Source organism: Sinohyriopsis cumingii, chromosome 3, assembly GCF_028554795.1.
Source record: "Sinohyriopsis cumingii isolate HCF-2022 chromosome 3, ASM2855479v2, whole genome shotgun sequence".
NCBI lineage: Eukaryota > Metazoa > Mollusca > Bivalvia > Unionida > Unionidae > Sinohyriopsis > Sinohyriopsis cumingii.
The window spans coordinates 19,410,969-19,431,298 of NC_142963.1; the positions used below are offsets into that span (position 1 = coordinate 19,410,969).

The 20,330-nt window shown below is 34.9% G+C and overlaps 1 protein-coding gene across 1 annotated transcript in view; it reads right to left on the minus strand.

Moving 5' to 3' along the window:
- Positions 1–20,330, minus strand: part of LOC149802502 (thioredoxin domain-containing protein 11-like) — a 126,834-nt gene that overhangs the window by 44,290 nt on the left and 62,214 nt on the right. Inside the window, exons 11-13 of the mRNA XM_089951746.1 lie at positions 18,455–18,603; positions 15,116–15,228; positions 876–956 (exon numbers count right to left, since the gene is read on the minus strand). Coding sequence (XP_089807872.1) covers positions 876–956; positions 15,116–15,228; positions 18,455–18,603 — 343 coding nt within the window. The remainder of the gene's footprint in view (positions 1–875; positions 957–15,115; positions 15,229–18,454; positions 18,604–20,330) is intronic.

Genomic DNA, 20,330 nt, shown 5'->3' on the forward strand with positions numbered 1-20,330 from the left:
GTGTGTGTGTTAGTATTAATTAACAACATGCTGACTTGCCTGCAAACAGGTTTATGATGTGTAGATGTGTGTGTGTGTTAATTACTGACATACTGTCTTGCCTGCAAATAGGTTTATTATGTGCAGATGTGTGTGTGTGTGTTAATTTCTGATGCCACTGATAATGCCAATCCCAAGTTCTGCAAAGGCTGGCAAGACAAACTCTTATCTGACCTGATTTTTAACTAATATTATGATCATGTAAGCTGCAACGCCCAACAATAATAACTGTAAAACAAAATCCACCCAGATCAGCGAGTTTAGCTTAGTAATTGTCTACAAACCCTTGTGCTGTAGTTTAAAAAAAGTATCATTTAAACTCAGTGATGCTGTGGTTTAGGTAGCAAGGATTCCTTTTCCAAAATTATAAACTCGGATGTTCTCCTGATTACAGGTGTTTTATGAATTAGGTGTTCTATATTTTTACTGGCAGAGAAGAGATTTTAGGTCATGCACAAAATGACCTTATAGCTACACTTGCATGTGCCCTTGACACCTTGTTTTGCTTCTCATCAAATGAATTATGGAATGGCTGAATAAAGTTGCATGCACCATGATGACCTCAGCATTAGTTTGTTCACACTGTGATATAATTGCATGATGAGACACTAAACCATATGCTTCTGTTTTAGGTCCCTGATGAGCTTCCCCCTTTTTTTATACTCTAATTGTACAAAATATTTTCATCAACATTCTGTGTGACAGTCACAGAATCATATGCCATTATCTCAATTTTCTATTATATTTTTGCAAATAAATACAACTCAAAAGATTTGCCTTTTGATAGAAAAATACAATGTAGTTTATCTCTCCTGAGAGCTCTCGGAGTGACCTACCTTTTAGCAGGAAAGAAAATAATTGTCGGATATTTGTCCACTGTCAATTCCCAGGGCAGATCATTTCTATCAGCATTAATTCTGAAATGGGAAGACATTTGTAAAAGTCATAATGTATTGTTTTCTTTTTCTCAAAATGGTGAAAGCTTAAAACATATCTTGCAATGAAGTTATCAGAAAAATTAACCCACAACAAATCTTATCCTTACACACATTTTTATCATTGTTAGATTTGTCTCCAGCCACAGACCAGTGGGGAATCTCCAAGACCTTTGAGGCGTAGGCCACAGCCAATTATGCTGTTTCATTTAGGACAGCACAAGAAGTTTTCTGGTGAAAACCCCATGTTGATAAGACCATCCAATCAGAAGAAGAAGGCCATTTACAGCCACAGTCCTGATAAGCTATCATTTCAGTCCATGATGCTTTAAAACTTGCCAATAAGCTATGCACCAATGCCGTTGTTTCAAGTTAACCTTAAATATAACTCTCTTAACATTCTGTCACCTAATTCTAATCCCAATCACTTGAATGACACATTTTCTTACCAATTCTTGGCTATGTAATTAAAATAATCTGCAAAAATTACCCACTCACTTATAGTTTCCATCTACTCTCCCAGCATCTTGTAATCACCTGTGATATTAAACACAAAAGGCATCAAGGATATTTTTTTTAAAAATCCACAAAACTTGCTCATTTCATTGAATTATAATTTCTAACTTGTCACCAAATGGTTTGTAACAGTTAACTTTTTGCATTTCAAACCTATTGGAAGTTTCATTGTAAACACTGACCCTGCTCACTGTAAATTTCCAGCTGCTGGAAGAGTCCATTTTCATCGAAGGGATGGATGCCAAGTCCTACATATACAAAGTAAACAGGTTGTTGTCTGCATCCAGTGTATGCAATGTATAATTCTAATACAGCAGTATTTCCCCAAAAATTAAAAAAGGGAAACAACATTGCCCTTAAATCTCAATGTTATGTAAATTTATGGAATTATCCTGGGCTTATAGGACACTATAAACTATATCACTCCCACTGTGTGAACAACACATACTTCCTCATATAAATATGGACAGCACTTCAGTGTTCAGTTAGGTTTCAAACATGATGGTCATTATGTTATGGATTGCTTGGAAGGAATTAAGTTAGAAATTATAAATCAGGGCTGTACAAACTTTTTTTGGCCAAGGGCCAGATTGTATTTTCTAAGACCACTTGAGGGCTACAAACACTAATTTCTTTAATATAATTACTGTTCACAGGCCAGATTTCTGTGTTGTTTTAATTTTCCCTGAGGGCCGGACAGAACACATTTATGGGCCTGATCTGGCTGGTGAGCTACGGGTTGTGCACCCATGTTATAAATGAATGAATGAATATAGCAAATTAGTAAATTTTGTGCATTTCTTATATCCTTACTGCTTTTCATTTTTAAAATTGGTAGAGGGTACAAGATGCTAGGCAGAAACTACAGCTGTAATCTTTTGTACTTGGCCTGACAACTCTGCAAGGAGTTACACTGTTATGGAATTTCTCCCAAAAATTTGCCCATGACCCTTGAAGAAATGAGTCAAAAATTAAATTTGTATAGCCCAATCATATATCATATGCAAGTCAGTGGACATACCGTGACTAACTACAGATACAATTCAACTTTTTTATCCAATATTTCATCCCATGAAAATATCAAAGAGGCATTCTACTTTGGAAACTGTTGGCCATTTTCAAATGTTAAGGTTGCCATATTGGATGTCAGATATCCACTGTGTTCGTTAAGAACCAACTAGCATCATGACAAGTCTTTTTGGCAAAAATCGCATGCCAAGATGACTTTCCATTTATAGTAGTAAGATTTTCAAGATGGCCCCTATTATCAATTTGAAGGACCATACTGGCTGTTACCCTTTTCATTTAGGACCAACTAGACCTTGTCATGACTGTGTTGGTAAAGTTTCACTGCATTCCTCTAGGCAGTTTAAGAGAAGTGATACAACTCAAGCTAATAGATGGCTGACAGGACACACAATACAAGCCATCCCAGTTCTTCTGGTCTATGACAAACTGAGCTAGTGATGAAAACTTGAAACAGTCGTAGCTAAATATTGTAACTGTAAGAAATACTTCTAGTTTAATTTAACAATATCTTCAGGATGATTTATTTGCTTACAATTGTGGATTTGAGAATCATTATGACATGGTTACAAGAAATTAGCTACAAAAAACTATACATTTCAAGGACTATTTGCCTGCAATTGATAATGTGAGTCCAAACTGAATGACAAGTGTCAATTACTGTGCTTCTTTTGTCAATTTCCCCTACACATCTTACAAATTATGACTGAATGGAACTAATTACTGACAATGTTTACAAACTTGAAGCTAAAGCCTATTGATTGATATCAATTACTGTGCCCATTCTTGATAATATCAACTATTCAACTTAAAAATTACACCTGAATAGCATTAATGACTGCAATATTTACATCTGTGTGATTGGTGTTAATTTTTGTGCTTCCACTCATCAATTCCTACCGATCAACTTAAAAATAACACTTAGCGCAGAATTGCACTAATGAATAATGATGTTGGTTACCAGTACATTCAACGCATTCATATCAACTTAATAACAAATTCATTTTTAACTGTCAATACTGGCTGCAAGGAGTATAAAAATGTTTTTATTTTTTTAACTGTGTCTATTCTGGCATAGGTGATTGAATGACTTGCATTAATTTCTAAAAATCACAATGAAAAATCAACCAAATACATGAAAATTGTGCATTATACTTTCAAGAACTGCCTTTATTGCTTAATTAAATCCCTGCATTCAAATAATTCTCATCTCTTTGCAAACAGTAGGGATAATTTATCATCCTAAATTTCAGCTGTAGGCTAGATGTTTTTGAAAAGTGAAACATTTGTACATTGATAATGACACTGAATTGTGGTTTAATGAACCAGTCTGAGGAATTCTGTAGGAAACTAACTGCAACAGAAATGTTGAATGCAATGATGCTGTATATTAGTGGTGTGTGGGAGCTTGCATCAAGGCTAAGACATTCTTGGATTAGTCTTAAATTCTACTTCACTGACAACATTTCAGGCCTCTACACAAGAAAAAAATAGAGGTCCAAATTGATATCATGATTAAAATCTAACTAAACCTAGCTGAAAATTGAAGGGAAAAAAGAAAAAAAAAGTGGATTACAAATCTGAAATCAAGCAAATCCTTTATAATTTATCTCATAATGATCAAAAAATTGAAATTAGATTCTTAAAACAATGAGGATCATCATGCCTGAGACAGCTTAAATCATTCATATGTGTAATGGGACAGTTTCAATCATTCATATGTGTAATGGGACAACTTCAATCATTAATATGTGTAATAGGACAGCTTAAATCATTCATATGTGTAATGGGACAGTTTCAATCATTCATATGTGTAATGGGATAGCTTCAATCATTCAGATGTGTAATGGGACATCTTAAATCATTCAAATGTGTAATGGGACAGCTTAAATCATTCATATGTGTAATGGGACAGCTTAAATCACTCGTATGTGTAATGGGACAGCTTAAATCATTCATATGTGTAATGGGACAGCTTAAATCATTCACATGTGTAATCTTGCTCATTATCAAACTTGTCATAGATCATGGTAATATAAGCCAACATTCCAAGTTTTATCAAGATAAGATCAGAAATATGACATAATATGACATGCATACATACAAACATACACAGATACCTACCTACATACATACATACAGATACACACATACATACATATATGCATGCATACATTCCATCATGCATGCATGCTTGCTTGGTTGCTTACTTACTTACTTACTTACTTTTTACTTACTTACTTACTTCCTTACTTCCTTACTTACTTACTTACATTCTTTTCAGTGGCTATAATTATAGCCGTCCAAGGTCTGATACAAGATAATTTCCAATATGGAAATGTTTTTGTTTTTTTCCAGTCTGTTGACTGCTGGACCAGCTAATTTGTGACAATTTCTCACAAAAAATCATTCAATTAAGCCCTAATAATTTTGTTTTTGGCTTACACTATCTGATTTCCAATAAACTGATCACTATTTGACAGTATGTACACTATGATATGTTGAGTGACAAAAGAGTAGACTGGTTTCCAAATGAGCACTTGAAAACATTTTTTAGTCTGCACTTGTTGTCTAAGACTGCATGATAAGCAACACAGAGATATGGAAACTCATGAAAGTAATCATATGAATGAATCATTATGAGTCTATTCAAGTTTGGTTTTTCCACATTGCAAATTAACTGACTGCTGACAGTGAGTAACGTCAGTGTTGAAATGCGACCATGGTCAGAAAAGAGGATAATTCACTAATGCTAACAAGTAAACCAAAGTGGACATCAGCCAGTTAGCCCTAAAACTGTAAGTTATATCCCTTAAAGCTAATCCTGTGACAGCCTTGTAATGGCAATGCAGCCATCACTAAACTGCCTGAGTATCTGTTTAGCATTTCACTATGTATCAGTACATAGTAATGTGGGTTTTCTTAAAGGCAAACACTGTTAAACAGCTGTGCACAACAATCACACCAAAGAATATTTAGAATCAGTTGTTCATCATGCTAATCACCTGATGACTGGCTTTTATCATCTGATAAGGCTAAACATTTAACCATGGATTGTAGCCCTGGCAGGTAGTTTCTGTAGCCCATGAGGGGCCATGTACTCTGCAAAGTAACATAGTGTCTGCAGTAGCACTTGCTTGCTTGGACACAAGTTTCTTGTTCTGATGTTCCCATACAGGTTTGATGTTGACTTCAAGATTACTAAGGCTCATCTGGATAAGGCCAAATGAATTATTTGAGCAACAGATAAGTTTCTGGACAGATAGGAATGGTGGACAGATCATATGAATCATGGAGATATAGTCGGAGCCTATCAATGCAGTAGAAATCACAACTCAAAAAGGCTGGTGTACATTCTTTATTCATATATAGGCATTATCATTACTTGAACAAATTGCAATTAACAGAAAATAAATAAATATGCTTAAAAGACCACTCAGTATAATTTGAGGATCTGACACTAACCAGGACTCAATGGTCCTAGACCAGAAGTGGGCAAACGTTCCAGTGCAAGTGCTGTATACACAAATTTACACCTTGTCGCGGGCCGCATAGTTCATTAAGTAAAATAATTAATATTTGAAATAGCAAAAACAAAAGGTTTTTCTAAATAACATCTAATTAATTTTCAGTTGTTAATATGTTGTTAATATTTGAAAACTTAAACTTAAACTTCAAAAGAAGCACATTTTTTGATAAACAGAGTAACATAAACAGAGTCAGTGCGACTGATGACTTGTTCCTAGGCCTCATGAAAACTCTTGGTGGGCCGTAGTTTGCCCACCCCTGTCCCAGACCATTATTTGCAGCCCCCACTGTTCTGTGATATGTAGGTATACACACTAAAATGTGTTAGTAAAAGCCTGAGAATTTATTTAGTTTTTCAAAATTATATTTCTGAGCATCTGCTTTGGAAGCTTTTATGATTTTCCATCCCTAGAAGCCAGATAGCAAAAGTCACAGGCTCTGAGTAACCTTGGAGTAACAGCCTGTATTTACAAACATGCATCATAGAACAGCAATTATCTTGATAACAACCTGTATTTACAAGCATGCATCATAGAACAGTAATTATCTTGATAACAGCCTGTATTTACAAGCATGCATCACAGAACAGTAATTATCTTGATAACAGCCTGTATTTACAAGCATGCATCATAGAACAGTAATTATCTTGATAACAGCCTGTATTTACAAGCATGCATCATAGAACAGTAATTATCTTAATGAGCCACTACAGCTGAGGTCCCAAATAAAAAGCATGCAATCCACTCATTCATTTCCATTACTCTAGTCAAGTAGAACTCTGCTGAAGTTAACCTATCACAATAAAGGTGTTGCATTTACTTGCTTACAAGTCAACATTATTGTTTATAGAAAATTAAATTCATGCAGAGCAGGGGTCATCTTATAAGTATGGCATACCAACTTTTTTTAATAAATATAGGGGTATGTGTGTGATTTGGATTTTTAACATGTCTGCAGTGTGGCAGTTTAAAGTGATGTCTAGCACTGGGGCATCATGCACAGACATGCAGCATCATGTCCCACCTAGTCACATTATCCCGACACCAGGCTAACCAGTCCTAACACTAACCTCTCAATGCTGGCACCTAGCAAAGCAGCTGTTAGTACCATTATTTATAAGTCTTGGGTATGACCCGATGTTTGAACCTGCGACCTCCTGCATCTGAGACAGACACTCTAACCACTAGGCCACCAGAGCAGTAAATAAAGGGGTAATATTAGAAACTCTAGATGTTTGCAGTATAAAAAGATACTGTCAATTCAAATATTTTTACATTTTCACGCCACTATTCCAATACAGAAATGCATATATGGTATGTACTGTGTTTATCCATTTTATGATGGTATTCATTATATAATAATTGTATTTACAGCTATTTGAATTCTAAAAATATAAAAATATTACGGGTTAATTAAATATTAACCACTGCAAATTGCAGTGTCTGTTAATGTTGTTTACCATGGGTGTTTAGTAGGAAGTATACTGCTTCCATTTTCATGCAAATCCTAACAACCCATATTTTTATTAATATTTGTACTTTGATGTATAAACAATGCTTGAATGAGACAAATAGTTTTGATTTAATGTGTATTGTCTACTTCGATAAGTCAGATATAATTCCCAAGTGATATTTCTCAAGTTTTTTTTTTACAAGTGCAGGTGGCCCATAAGCACTTGGCTTGAAAAGGCAACAATCAAACTATTTTCAACTGACAAGTGCCAAGTAGAGTCCTACATCATCTAATGAATGTTTATTCTTAGTCACTTAGCTTGTAATGGCAGCCTCCTCAATGTTTTCCCCATGCATGGGTTCCCACACATAGGGGCAAGGTGGAATGGAGCACTCCCCCCCCCCCACCTATTTTGCCTCTAAACATGTTCTGGCCTAAATCTGTAAAACTTAATAGCTGACCACTACATGTCACCACCCATGACAATAATTGTGTGGGCACCCATGTCTCCATGTGACAACTCTTTGATTTTGCTGTAACAGAGGAAGGTTATCTTAACTCTCTGTGATCTTGCAACACAAATGACATGTGTTCAGTTGCAACCTTTAACAGATTTCAGATTGTATGATCCAAATGTTACTTACAGAGCCCACTCTCTACATAAGCATCCTCATATGACAATGATGATGACAAGATGACAATTTACAATGACCAATGGAGGTTTTGAAAACTTAACTAGAAAATGAGTATGAATTCTTGGACTTTGTACCAGATGACATTCAAAGAAATGGCCACTTGGGTAGAGCATATGACAGTTGCTTCTGTTGGCAAGCTTTAGTTTAAGGAGCATGGAAAGTTTGAAAATCAATCAATCACAACTGTTGTTGCATACTATACTGGCAATCTGGTTAAAGTCAGATCTCCCTAGTCCTACATGGGGATCTGATGAGCACCAATAAGAGATCATGTTTTGTTGACCTTGTAGTTCACCGATCAAATCACAACTGTCAACTTTTTTAAAGTGACATGTCATTTGGAGCATAAAGTTATTAACGATAACTCTTCCCAAACAAATTTTGTAAAACATTATCTGATAGTCCAATAGAAATAAGTTGGCTTGGAGTTCCAAAGATCACCAAAAGGTGACCTTTTATGGGTATTTGTCAGATCTTGTAAGGCTGTGGAGATGTGATTTTAATCAGGCTGACTATACGGCTTGTTGGGTAATGGCTAAACCTAAATCCCATATGATGATACTTGACAATTCTAAATTATATAGTATCAGATTAGTGATAATGTGAACAGTAATGAAGGCAACACAGAAAAAGAAAAAAAAATGGTCAAGTCTCTAGTCAGGGGTGACCAACTACTAAAAAGCTGATGGTCAACAAGATATCATCAAAAAAAGGTAATTGTTGGTTTATCTTTTATTCACTGAGCCTTCATAGATTAAATAAGTATGTAAACTTGTGTGACAGTTTCCATTAGTAGGACTAACGTTGAGTTAAAATTACTATCAATAGTAGGACTACTATCTGCAATTAGGACTAACTATAGATATAATACATTTAATAATTTAAAATGTGACAATCTTGGGGGCAACTATAATATTTTTCTAGGTAAGCAGACATTATTGAACTTTTTCTACGAAATATTCGAAGTACAGTTATTTCTAGGGAAAATTTGACACTGAATGTGACTGTGGTATGAGTGTGGTACTGTTAAAGATGCATCTATTCACTAAATTCCACATTCTAGCAAGGATTATATGCTGTTGTTGTTGTTGTTGTTGTGGGGTTTAACGCCATTTTTCAGCACACGATAGGCTATATATGGCGGCCAGTATTAATGGTGGAGGAAGAACCCGGGAAAACCCCAGAAAGAACCACCGACCCACGAGAAGCTACTGGCATGCTTTCTCACATACCTACATTGGCTGAATCTGAGACTCGAACCGGCGCAGACAGAGGTGAGATGGCAGTGATCCGTAACGGAGAACGCTTTAGACCACTCGGCCACTCGGGGCCCCCAGGATTATATGCATAGCAAGTGATCATGAGCTGGCTGTACAAATTTGTCAAATTCAATAACATGAAATACATGTTACAATGCATATCACACTCAATTTCACTATTCAAACAATGAATATTATAAATAGAAACATAAAACTTTAAGTTGTCAGTGAGGCATGAAATATTGATCAAAGTGACTCATTTTGTGATCAGGGAATAACTCCTCAAGTTTATGATTCTAGGAATAACAGTATATATACTGGATGCAAAACCCATGTAGTTATGAGCTTAACACAAAAACGTAACCTAATCAAGCTGAATGTGAAAGGTAGGTCACTGTGACCTTCTGTTGTAAGGGTGTGGTACAAACAGAGATGCATACAGTAACCTAATTTGATGATTCTGGCATGAACAGTGCTCATAAACTGAAAATACAAAAATGAACCAAAGTCCATAAAACCTGAACTAGGGCTTCAGTAACCTACTTTTGTGATGAGTAATATTCATCAAGATGCATTCCCTCACCAAGATTCATGATTTTGAAGTATGACATCATATATACAATGTACCAAAAAATCTATGTGATTATGATCTAAACAGAAAAATTAATCTAGGCCATAGAACATTAAATGGAAGCCATGGTGACCTTTTGCTGTAAGAATGTGATACTAAGATCCAAAAATGTATTTTGTAAGATGACTGTAGCACTAACAAGTTTGAGAAATAAACTGAAAACACAAAATTTAACTCATCACTGAAATATGGGTAATAGAGACATACTTTAGCAAAGAGGTTATACTACTCATTGCTAAGCGGTGGTCTGGTTATCACTATAAAGAGGATGATTGACTACAGTGTTATTGCCCAGATAGATTCAATAATAAAATATGAAATTTATATATGGAATAAATGGAGACCTGAGCAGAGATATTGAATAGATATAGAATAGAACAACATCTGCCACCATAGAGAGAATATAACAATTTAAGCAATTATATAAACTAAATGAAATGTAGCACAACATTTGAAGGATACACTTCTATTAGAAATAATTACCAGTTTATAAAAATGCAATTAACCATTCTGTTTATATTCTAATGTCACTGTGTTTAGGCTCTAATAAACATCAACACAGACAGAGTGAAAACAACAAGCTTTTTAAAAAAAATTTAACAAATAATTTATTTCCCTGGAAAAATTATGTAAAAATGAAAAAAGGAGAAGAACTTAAGGTTTCATGAATCAAATCTAAAACTAATCGAAGAATAATCCACAAATTAAATTGCAAAAGTCAGAGTAATAATTTCAAGTTTGAATCCTGATGGAAAATCCAAGATGAATGACGATGATGTATGCTATAGTCTGTACTGTGTTGTTTTTTACAGTTCCTTGTGAAAAAGCATATAATGACACTCCGGTGTTGGAAATCCAAATTAAATTTGTAAGCAATGTCTTTCCAAAATTTTTGTGTGAGCACTCCTCAAAATATTTCCAGTGAGAAAAGAATTAATCCTTTTGAAATCCAACTGATCTGAAGAAAATTACAACTCGAAATCTGACTACAACAAAACAACTTGACATCAGTATAAAAAGCCCAAAACTGAGAAATATCTCTCTATGCATCTCTATTAAAACTAACAAATGAGCAGTAATGGAAAAACCGGAATTGCAAAACACATGGCCACGTGACCGTGTTTCCCAGTGTGACCCTGACGAAAACCAATCATTTTTACTCTAAGAAATAAAAAATAAAAAAAATAAAAAACTGTTTATATCTTAAAGACCAGGTCCCATCATGGCCTTGGAAACAACCAATCATTTTAAAATAAAAAAGAACTTGTTTACGAAGGTTGCTACAAATTCTGAAACAAGGTCAGGATTTAGATCAACGGCTGGTGTTCATAAACTAACAGTCAAGGTCAAACTATTTTCAAAAAAAGTATCATCTCTAGTGAATAAATTTACATTACAATATCATGTAATGAAAAATAAAAATTTTTTAAACCGACAAACAATTAAATTGAAATAAATATATATTAAATCAGATATAATTAAATCAAATATACATAACAATATCAAAAGGACAAAATTCATTATGAAACTGACTGAATGATTTAACTCAATTGTCCAGGATGCTGCATAACCTGGTTGCTATCCTGTTATTCCAAAAATAATGCTGGTGACAGGTTCAAGTCAATGTATTCTTTTTCTTCCTCTCTCACTCCAGCCTCTTTCGGGTTATCAACTGTTGTTTGTTTGTCTCCTCTCTGCCTTCTCTGGATAGTGCATATATCAAGCTATTTCCCTCAAGCTTTCATGACTGTCTAACTTTGTGATTGGAAATACTTAAAACATTGAATTTTGTCTTTAAAACACACACATACCCTATTTAGCTTTGCCAATCAGGATTAAATTTATCTAACCACCGAGAATTAATACATGCCTATCCAGATTTGAATAATTCCTCATATCCTTCCACACTTTCAAAATAAATCGATTTCTGGAAAGACTCATCATATGAAACTTATTGCAACTAGTAAAAACTTGTCTATACATCATTTCAACTTTGTCATTTTTTCAATACTTAGCCCCAAATTCTCCTTGCCTTGTCCATGTGTCTGACCATTATAAAATGGGCCCTAATAAATAAAATAAATCACACCATAATTCTCCTTGCCTTGTCCATGTGTCTGACCATTATCAAATGGGCCCTAATAAAAAAAGTCAATCACACCCCAAATTCTCCTTGCCTTGTCCATGTGTCTGACCATTATCAAATGGGCCCTAATAAAAAAAATCAATCACACCACAAATTCTCCTTGCCTTGTCAATGTGTCTGGCCATTATCAAATGGGCCCTAATAAAAAAAATCAATCACACTCCAAATTCTCCTTGCATTGTCCATGTGTCTAACCATTATCAAATGGGCCCTAATAAAAAAAATCAATCACACCCCAAATTCTCCTTGCCTTGTCCACGTGTCCGACCATTATCAAATGGGCCCTAATAAAAAAAATCAAATCACACCCCAAATTCTCCTTGCCTTGTCCATGTGTCTGACCATTATCAAATGGGTCCTAATATAAAAAAAATCAATCACACCCCAAGCTGAGATATTAAAACCACTGCAGTCCAGAGATTTAACATGTTACATTGACCCATTCATCAAAAATTGTTTGTGTCACATTGATTACAGCAAATGTGCTGCAATAGCATCTACAAAACATTCATTGTTACTATCATCAAGATGCATTCCCTCGGCAAGTTTAATAATTCCAGGTACACTAGTATGTACAGTATAGCTCCACTGAAGTACTTTACTGATTATTTATTAACCCCTTTTAGGCAAAGTTTCTCTGTTGTTTTGTATCTCTTCTACCTGGACTGAATTGGAGGCTTATACCTTTAGCATTTCACGCTAAATTCAATTATGATTGAAGGTCATTGCTTGTTCTAGTCCTGGGAAAACAATAACCTTTAATCAGAACTGAATGCAACTTGTTCAATGCATGACACACAAGTGTAGGCACACAAACTCAATCCAACTAGATGCAAAGCATTAAGAAACTTTGTATAAAAGTTGTTATTAAATGATAAGTACTTAAATTTTGTTAATTAATAGATGGGTGGCTGGTGTTCCAATTGTTTTTATTTTTCAATGACATAACCAAGTGCCTGATTTGGCAGCAGCTGTATTGCATCTGTAGGAGGTAAAGAGTAAGGGATTCAGATGGAATCTATTGCATCTGTAGGAGGTAAAGAGTAAGGGATTCAGGTGGTAATCTATTGCATCTGTAGGTGGTAAAGAGTACGGGATTCAGGTGGTAATCTATTGCATCTGTAGGAGGTAAAGAGTAAGGGATTCAGGTGGTAATCTATTGCATCTGTAGGAGGTAAAGAGTAAGGGATTCAGGTGGTAATCTATTGCATCTGTAGGAGGTAAAGAGTAAGGGATTCAGGTGGTAATCTATTGCATCTGTAGGAGGTAAAGAGTAAGGGATTCAGGTGGTAATCTATTGCATCTGTAGGAGGTAAAGAGTAAGGGATTCAAGTGGTAATCTATTGCATCTGTAGGAGGTAAAGAGTAAGAGATTCAGGTGGTAATCTATTGCATCTGTAGGAGGTAAAGAGTAAGGGATTCAAGTGGTAATCTATTGCATCTGTAGGAGGTAAAGAGTAAGGGATTCAGGTGGTAATCTATTGCATCTGTAGGAGGTAAAGAGTAAGGGATTCAGGTGGTAATCTATTGCATCTGTAGGAGGTAAAGAGTAAGAGATTCAGGTAGTAATCAGCTCCACTCCTGCAACCAGGCTTGTTATAGGTAAGATTTCCTTGCATGAGGAAATTACACTATTTTTTCAGTTCTGAAAGTAACACTGTCGTGCCTTCCAAATTTATGTGAAGACATGAAATTGGTAATGATTTCAAAGCATTCATGTAATGCAAAGTAAAGTCAACCCTAACTAAATTCTCATCAGGATTAGCAACTTTATGACAAAATGTAATCTATGTAATGTAAAGAAGAGTGGAAGAAATATAGGCTGTCATCTGCCAAACTTATAGGCCGTCATCTGCCAAACTTCATAATCACATAAGCTATTTGATTAACTTTGTATTTTCTTATAAATGAATGTGTAAATCATAACCCAATATATGACGAGATTTCTTATAAATGAATGTGTAAATCATATGCCAATGTATGACGAGATTTCTTATAACTCAAGTTATTTGATTAACTTTGTATTTTCTTATAAATGAATGTGTAAATCATAGCCCAATGTATGAAGAGATTTCTTATAATTCAAGTTTTGTATGCTATTTATAAATGTATAAGAGATAATAAAAAAGAATACATTTATTTGCTAACTTTTCTTTTGTCCTCAAAATGTTGCAGTACAATACTACTGCTACTACTACTATTACTATTATGGCAGTACTAGTTTAACAAGAATGATTATAATACAATGAAAAACGAATGACTTTCAAAACGCTAAAAGTGTGCTGGAGATGTCTTTTGTTTACTGAAGGTGACATCTGGTGAGAAAATCACCATGCCTTTTACAAATTTTGTGTAGAAACACAATGATGATAAGACATCAATAAAGAAAGAGCAGCAATAACAAGATCTTCAAGATGGACGCTCGGGTGGCCAAATTGGATGTCTGAGCAGCACAAATTTTGTTTAAGACCAGTCAGACCTTAAGCAATCTTCCAAGTGTTTTAAGAAGAGTAGCAAAAAGAAACTTGTACCACAGACCGATATCGTGCAATGGACAAATTGCTATCTTATAAGCACTTCTGGTCTATGACCAGTAAAGCCAACAACATAACCCAAAATATACAAAAATGTACTTGTATGAAGTTAGCCCCAGGGAGTAGGTCTATGGACCCTGCATTAAACTGTTGTCTAGGACCTACGGAGAAAGAATGGCTGAGAAGCAGTAAGGCTATAAACACTTTGTTGAGATGAACTAAAAATTAACTGAGGTCTAATGCAGAGAAACAATAGATGGATAAATAAGGGTAACAATACATGTCCATTACATATTTTTGGCAAGGCATAGTAAATTACCATATAACATTTGTGACAATTACAGTACTACTCACCTAGCAAAGGTAAGATTTTTGGAAGACTGGAAATACTTGGCAAGAGACAGATAAATCTGTAAGAAGCTGCTACAAAATCCACACCAGGTGGCATAGAACAGTAACATCACATCCTACAAAGAGATAAGACATGAATTGTATGAGACACATCAGCTATACACATCATACAAAGAGATAAGAGATGAAATGTATGAGACACATCAGCTGTACACATCATACAATTGATACAAAGGAGTCAACCAAAATAAGGAAAATAAAAGAAACTGTCTCTGAATGGTTGAATTTAGAATAAAAATCTATCAGATAGCTTTCCTTTAACTATTTTGCCTAGTCTGGTGGTGGTTGTTGTTGTTGTAGGGTTTAACGTCATTTTTCAGCACAAGATAGACCATACATGGCATCCAGTTTAACTGGTGGAGGAAGAACCCTGGAAAACCCGGGAAAGAACCACCGACCCATGAGAAGCTACTGGCAAGCTTTCTTATGTACCCACATTAACAGAGCCTGAGACTCAAACCCATACAGACAGAGATAAGAGACAGGGGATAGGGAGCTCCCAAATGATACTGGTCCAAAAACTGGACATCTGCCTGTACATGCACAACAGTACAGGAAAGGCAAGTGGTGTGTGTGTCCCATGAGGCCTTCATATGTCCACACTTCCCCACACTGTACCCTACCCCCTTCATGACAGACATTCAAGAATCTCCTCCAATCAAGGAATGCCTACCCTGTTCAACTTCCAGAGTACTAATTGGGCCTCTGCTCCCTAATGGAGTACTCAGATTCCTCAGGGGTATTTGGTACCTCCACTAGTAAGAAACACAACTCGTGTACTCCTGGAATCAAGGAGTATCTATCCTAACAGACTTGCTGAAAAGCACAATATGTACTGCCAAAGTTAGTACTTTTGAAAGAGAAAATATAATACATTTGATTTATTTAAAATGTATGGTTCTGTTTTGGTATAATGTTATTTCAAAAAGAAGGGTCATTACTCTCCTTGAATCAGGGAGTGTATCTAACTTACCAGGAGCAGTACAGTAATTACATAGCAATGCTTAAGAAAGCACTTACCAGAAGCAGTGCAGTAATTTATTAATGCAACAATCCATGGTAGTACTATCCTTGTACTGCCAAAGTGAATAGTTTGCAGAAGCAGTATAAAAAATGCAACAATTACTGCTAAATCTTGTAGCAACTAGATGTCTGTGTATAAATTGTTGAAGGCAAAAATTTAAAAAAGTACTGTCAGGCAATAAGATAATTAAGAAAATATACTGTTGATGCAGTATAATAAAATTATTTCAATGAATTTCAAGAATGAGTGTGCTGTCTAAGCAAGTGCATGCTAATTGACAATTCCCAGTTATAAACATGGGAATTAAATTCTGGATTATGATTGAGTAGAAATTGATGAAGGATGAAAAAAAATATAATGAGCTACTGCCAACTAATACAGAGCAGAGATAAAACACGAGATGAAATACTTAACCTACAATGGGTACAATTACAACATACAACATGGGATAAAACATACCTACAATGGGTATAATTACAACATACAACATGGGATAAAACATACCTACAATGGGTATAATTACAACATACAACATGGAATAAAACATACCTACAATGGGTATAATTACGAAGAGTACTGCTAAATAAAAGATTATATTAAAATCATTCAGAATTAATTAATGGAAAGAATGAATGCACTATGCAAGGAAGGCCAAGGAAATTTCAATTCATATCCTGACGAAGATATTGAGACATGTAAATGAAAACAATTTTTTCCAAGAATGACAATAAGAACATCCAATGAAGATAAGAAGAGTATCCTTTCTGAACCTATGATGTGTAGTCAGACTGGTTCTGGATTCATTCTGTTCAAAGTGGTAATATGAAACAGAGATACATTTATTACAAACATATTACTGAAGACAGCGTGTTAGTGATTAGGATTTTTAACGTAGCTTTTAACAACTTTTCAGTCATCGCTATGATGTCTGCAGTGTGGCAGTTTATAGTGATGTCTAGCACTGGGGCATCATGCTGCAGACACACAGCATGGTGTCCCACCCAGTCCCATTATCCTGACACTAGGCCAACCAGTCCTAACACTAACCTCTTAATGTAGAGTGCCAAGCAAGGTAGCTGTTAGTACCATTTTTGTAAGTCTTTGGTATGACTCGGCCAGGGGTTCAAACCCATGACCTCCTACTTCCCAGGCAGACGCTCTAAGACACAAGGCCACCAGAGACGTCAGGCTACCAGGTAAAGGTAAAAAGAGAGAGTAGTGTGAGAGTGCCAAAATGTGGTTCTCATCACATCCTCAAAAGATGGAACAGAAGACAAATAAAGTACTAAAGACAAATAAAGTACAAATACACAATGAATATAAAACTTGCCTTTTTTCTCTTTTTAAAACCTTTCCAAATGGCACAGAAGAACATGCCCATATGATACAATTAAAGGGCTAAGTAAAAAAAGATCCTAACTCCATCAAATTAAGCTGGAAAATATAAAAAAATTAAACTTGATCTGTCTCCTAAATATAAAACTCATACCAAATTTGGTTTTAAGACATGAAGTCCTTAAAAGGTTGTTGGGAATAAATGGAAGGACAAACTTCTAAGTCAAACTGAGGCAATAAATCTTAAGAGAAAAATGTGAAAATCAAATCTGACTTAAGACTTCTTAATATAAAATTGCGGAACTTTTATTTATTTCAATCCATGAAGTCCTTCAAGGAAAAATTATCAGAAACGAAATCAAAATGCAATGTTCTAGATCACTCATACCAAATTCGATTTCATTCTGTGCTGTTCTTCAAAACTTACCGAGTGAAAACAAAAAATATCTGACAGACATAAATGGATGTAACACAATGTAATGGGGTGGCCGAGTGGTCTAAAGCGCTCTCCGTTATGGATCACTGCCATCTCACCTCTGTCTGCGTGGGTTCGAGTCTCGGATTCAGCCAATGTGGGTATGTGAGAAAGCTTGCCAGTAGCTTCTTGTGGGTTGGTGGTTCTTTCCAGGGTTTTTTCCGGGTTCTTCCTCCACCATTAGTACTGGCCGCCATGCATAGCCTATCGTGTGCTCAAAAATGGCGTTAAACCCTATAACAACAACAACAACAACAATGTAAGGGGACACGACAGATGAATGAGTTATGCTCCCTACATTGGTATGGCAGGGGAAGAAAAAAATCAACAACAGGACAAGTAATAAAGAACTAAACAACAAAACTTGGGAGCTGACAGGAAACTCTCTACAAGATGGAAATAATTTCATATTAATTTCATACAAAAACATAATGTGTTGAACACTCACCTTGTTAGTATCCATGACAACTGACTGGAAATTTTGGGATGTGACCTCTATAATACACACCTGGCTGGGTTCACAGGTGACATGGGTCATAGTCTCTGATCTAACAAGTCTGACTGAACTGCTGTATGTGTAGTTATATACAAAATTGCCTGTCAAAGAGAGATAACTCAGGGTAATCATACTTTTACATTACTGCAAAGTTACCTTCTATTTTCTCAGAATAATTTTCCAAGTTTCCTTATCGAGTACTGATATCAGAAAACTAGAAGCAATAAAGGACTCTTTGGTAAAGGATAAACAAAAATTATTTCAAAAACTCAAAATCAGTTATAATAATCCACAAATTACCACAAGTTTGGTCTGTGCACTGAGATATTCAAAATGCCAGGTGCAACATTGCACAAGATAAAAAAGCTGGATGAAGCCTGGATTGTAATAAAGTTTGCTTAATTGCAAAATCTATTATTCTGATGGAACTGACAAGTACAATAATGTAGATACATTATGTTACTCAAACCTGTATTTTGATATGTTAGAACTATTTCATTTTTTATCTTCTTCTCTCTCTTTCTCTCTGTACCTACATAAGGATGTACAGATCTTAAAATGTGAAAACAGTAGACCGTCTATATTGTACATTTATGCAATCAAAAAGGTGCCATCAAGAAACATCTAATACAAAATCAAAACAGCAAAAAAACAGATTTCAAGTATTAACTTTTTTATAATTAGTTTTCTACAAAAATCATGGAAACTGTCAGTGACTGAACTTACAAGAACTTTTGCCATGTGTCATCCATACTGTGCTGTAAACCTATAACACTCTATGACACATTCTTATTAGAAGAAAAAAACCTCATGATTAAATACTGTAATAAAATTGAAATAAAAAAAATGAAGGGTGAAAATCCTAACAAGTAAACTCAAAATCATCAAAATCTTTTGCTTAAAAAACAAATCTGAAGCATGACGTGTACAAATTAAGTTTGTAAAGTGTCCCTGTCCCCAAATATTGCAAAATTTAGGAACTTCTTTTTCTTGATGTTAATCACATCAGCACAGAATGGAGAAAACCTATACAGATCAATGGCTTTTGTCTTTGAAAACTTAATAATAAAAAGAAAATTGATCGGTTTTTTTATAGTAGATATACTGAAATATTTCACTTGTGAAATGGAATCATTTTTATATTGTCAATTGTGGCTTTGCCAATGGTGACAATACAGGTCACTCAAATATTTTCAAATTCATTTACAAAAATGTAGATATTCTCCATGTAGTGAGCAAAACAGAAGCACATAATTTTATAATATTCAGCAACATTCATAAAAATAAGAAAAACTGCAATATTTAAAATCTAAGGTATGGTAATCTTCTTGTTTTATGCAAAAAACAAAAATTTGAATTTCTGTGTGAACAAAGAATAAGGATTTTTGTGACTAAGAGGCCAAAAAAAATTATGAGTGACTAAAAATAAAAAATGTATATAAATTCATCTCACAGCACGTAAAAATTCAGGGTTGTTTCTATTTTCTAGATCCCTTACTTTTAGGGAGAATCCTCAGCAAAAAATGTTTTTCTAACAATAATTCTAGAAGGAACTTGTCAAACTTAAGACTATGCATGATTTCAGAGTAATATGCCAATCAGAAAGGCACCTATATTGTGTCCAATATATTCCAATGAAGAAAAAAATAATAGTCTTTAGGCTACTTGTGAAGGCCACCCCTAATGTATTCTGTTGATGCACTTATTTAAGGTTGCTAACCAACAAAAATTACTTGTGTGACAGTGATGAATAGACAGTGGCACAATAACAACAAAAAAATCAGCTGCAGTCAGAACGCAAGAAAGTTTATCAAACAATTTAAATTAA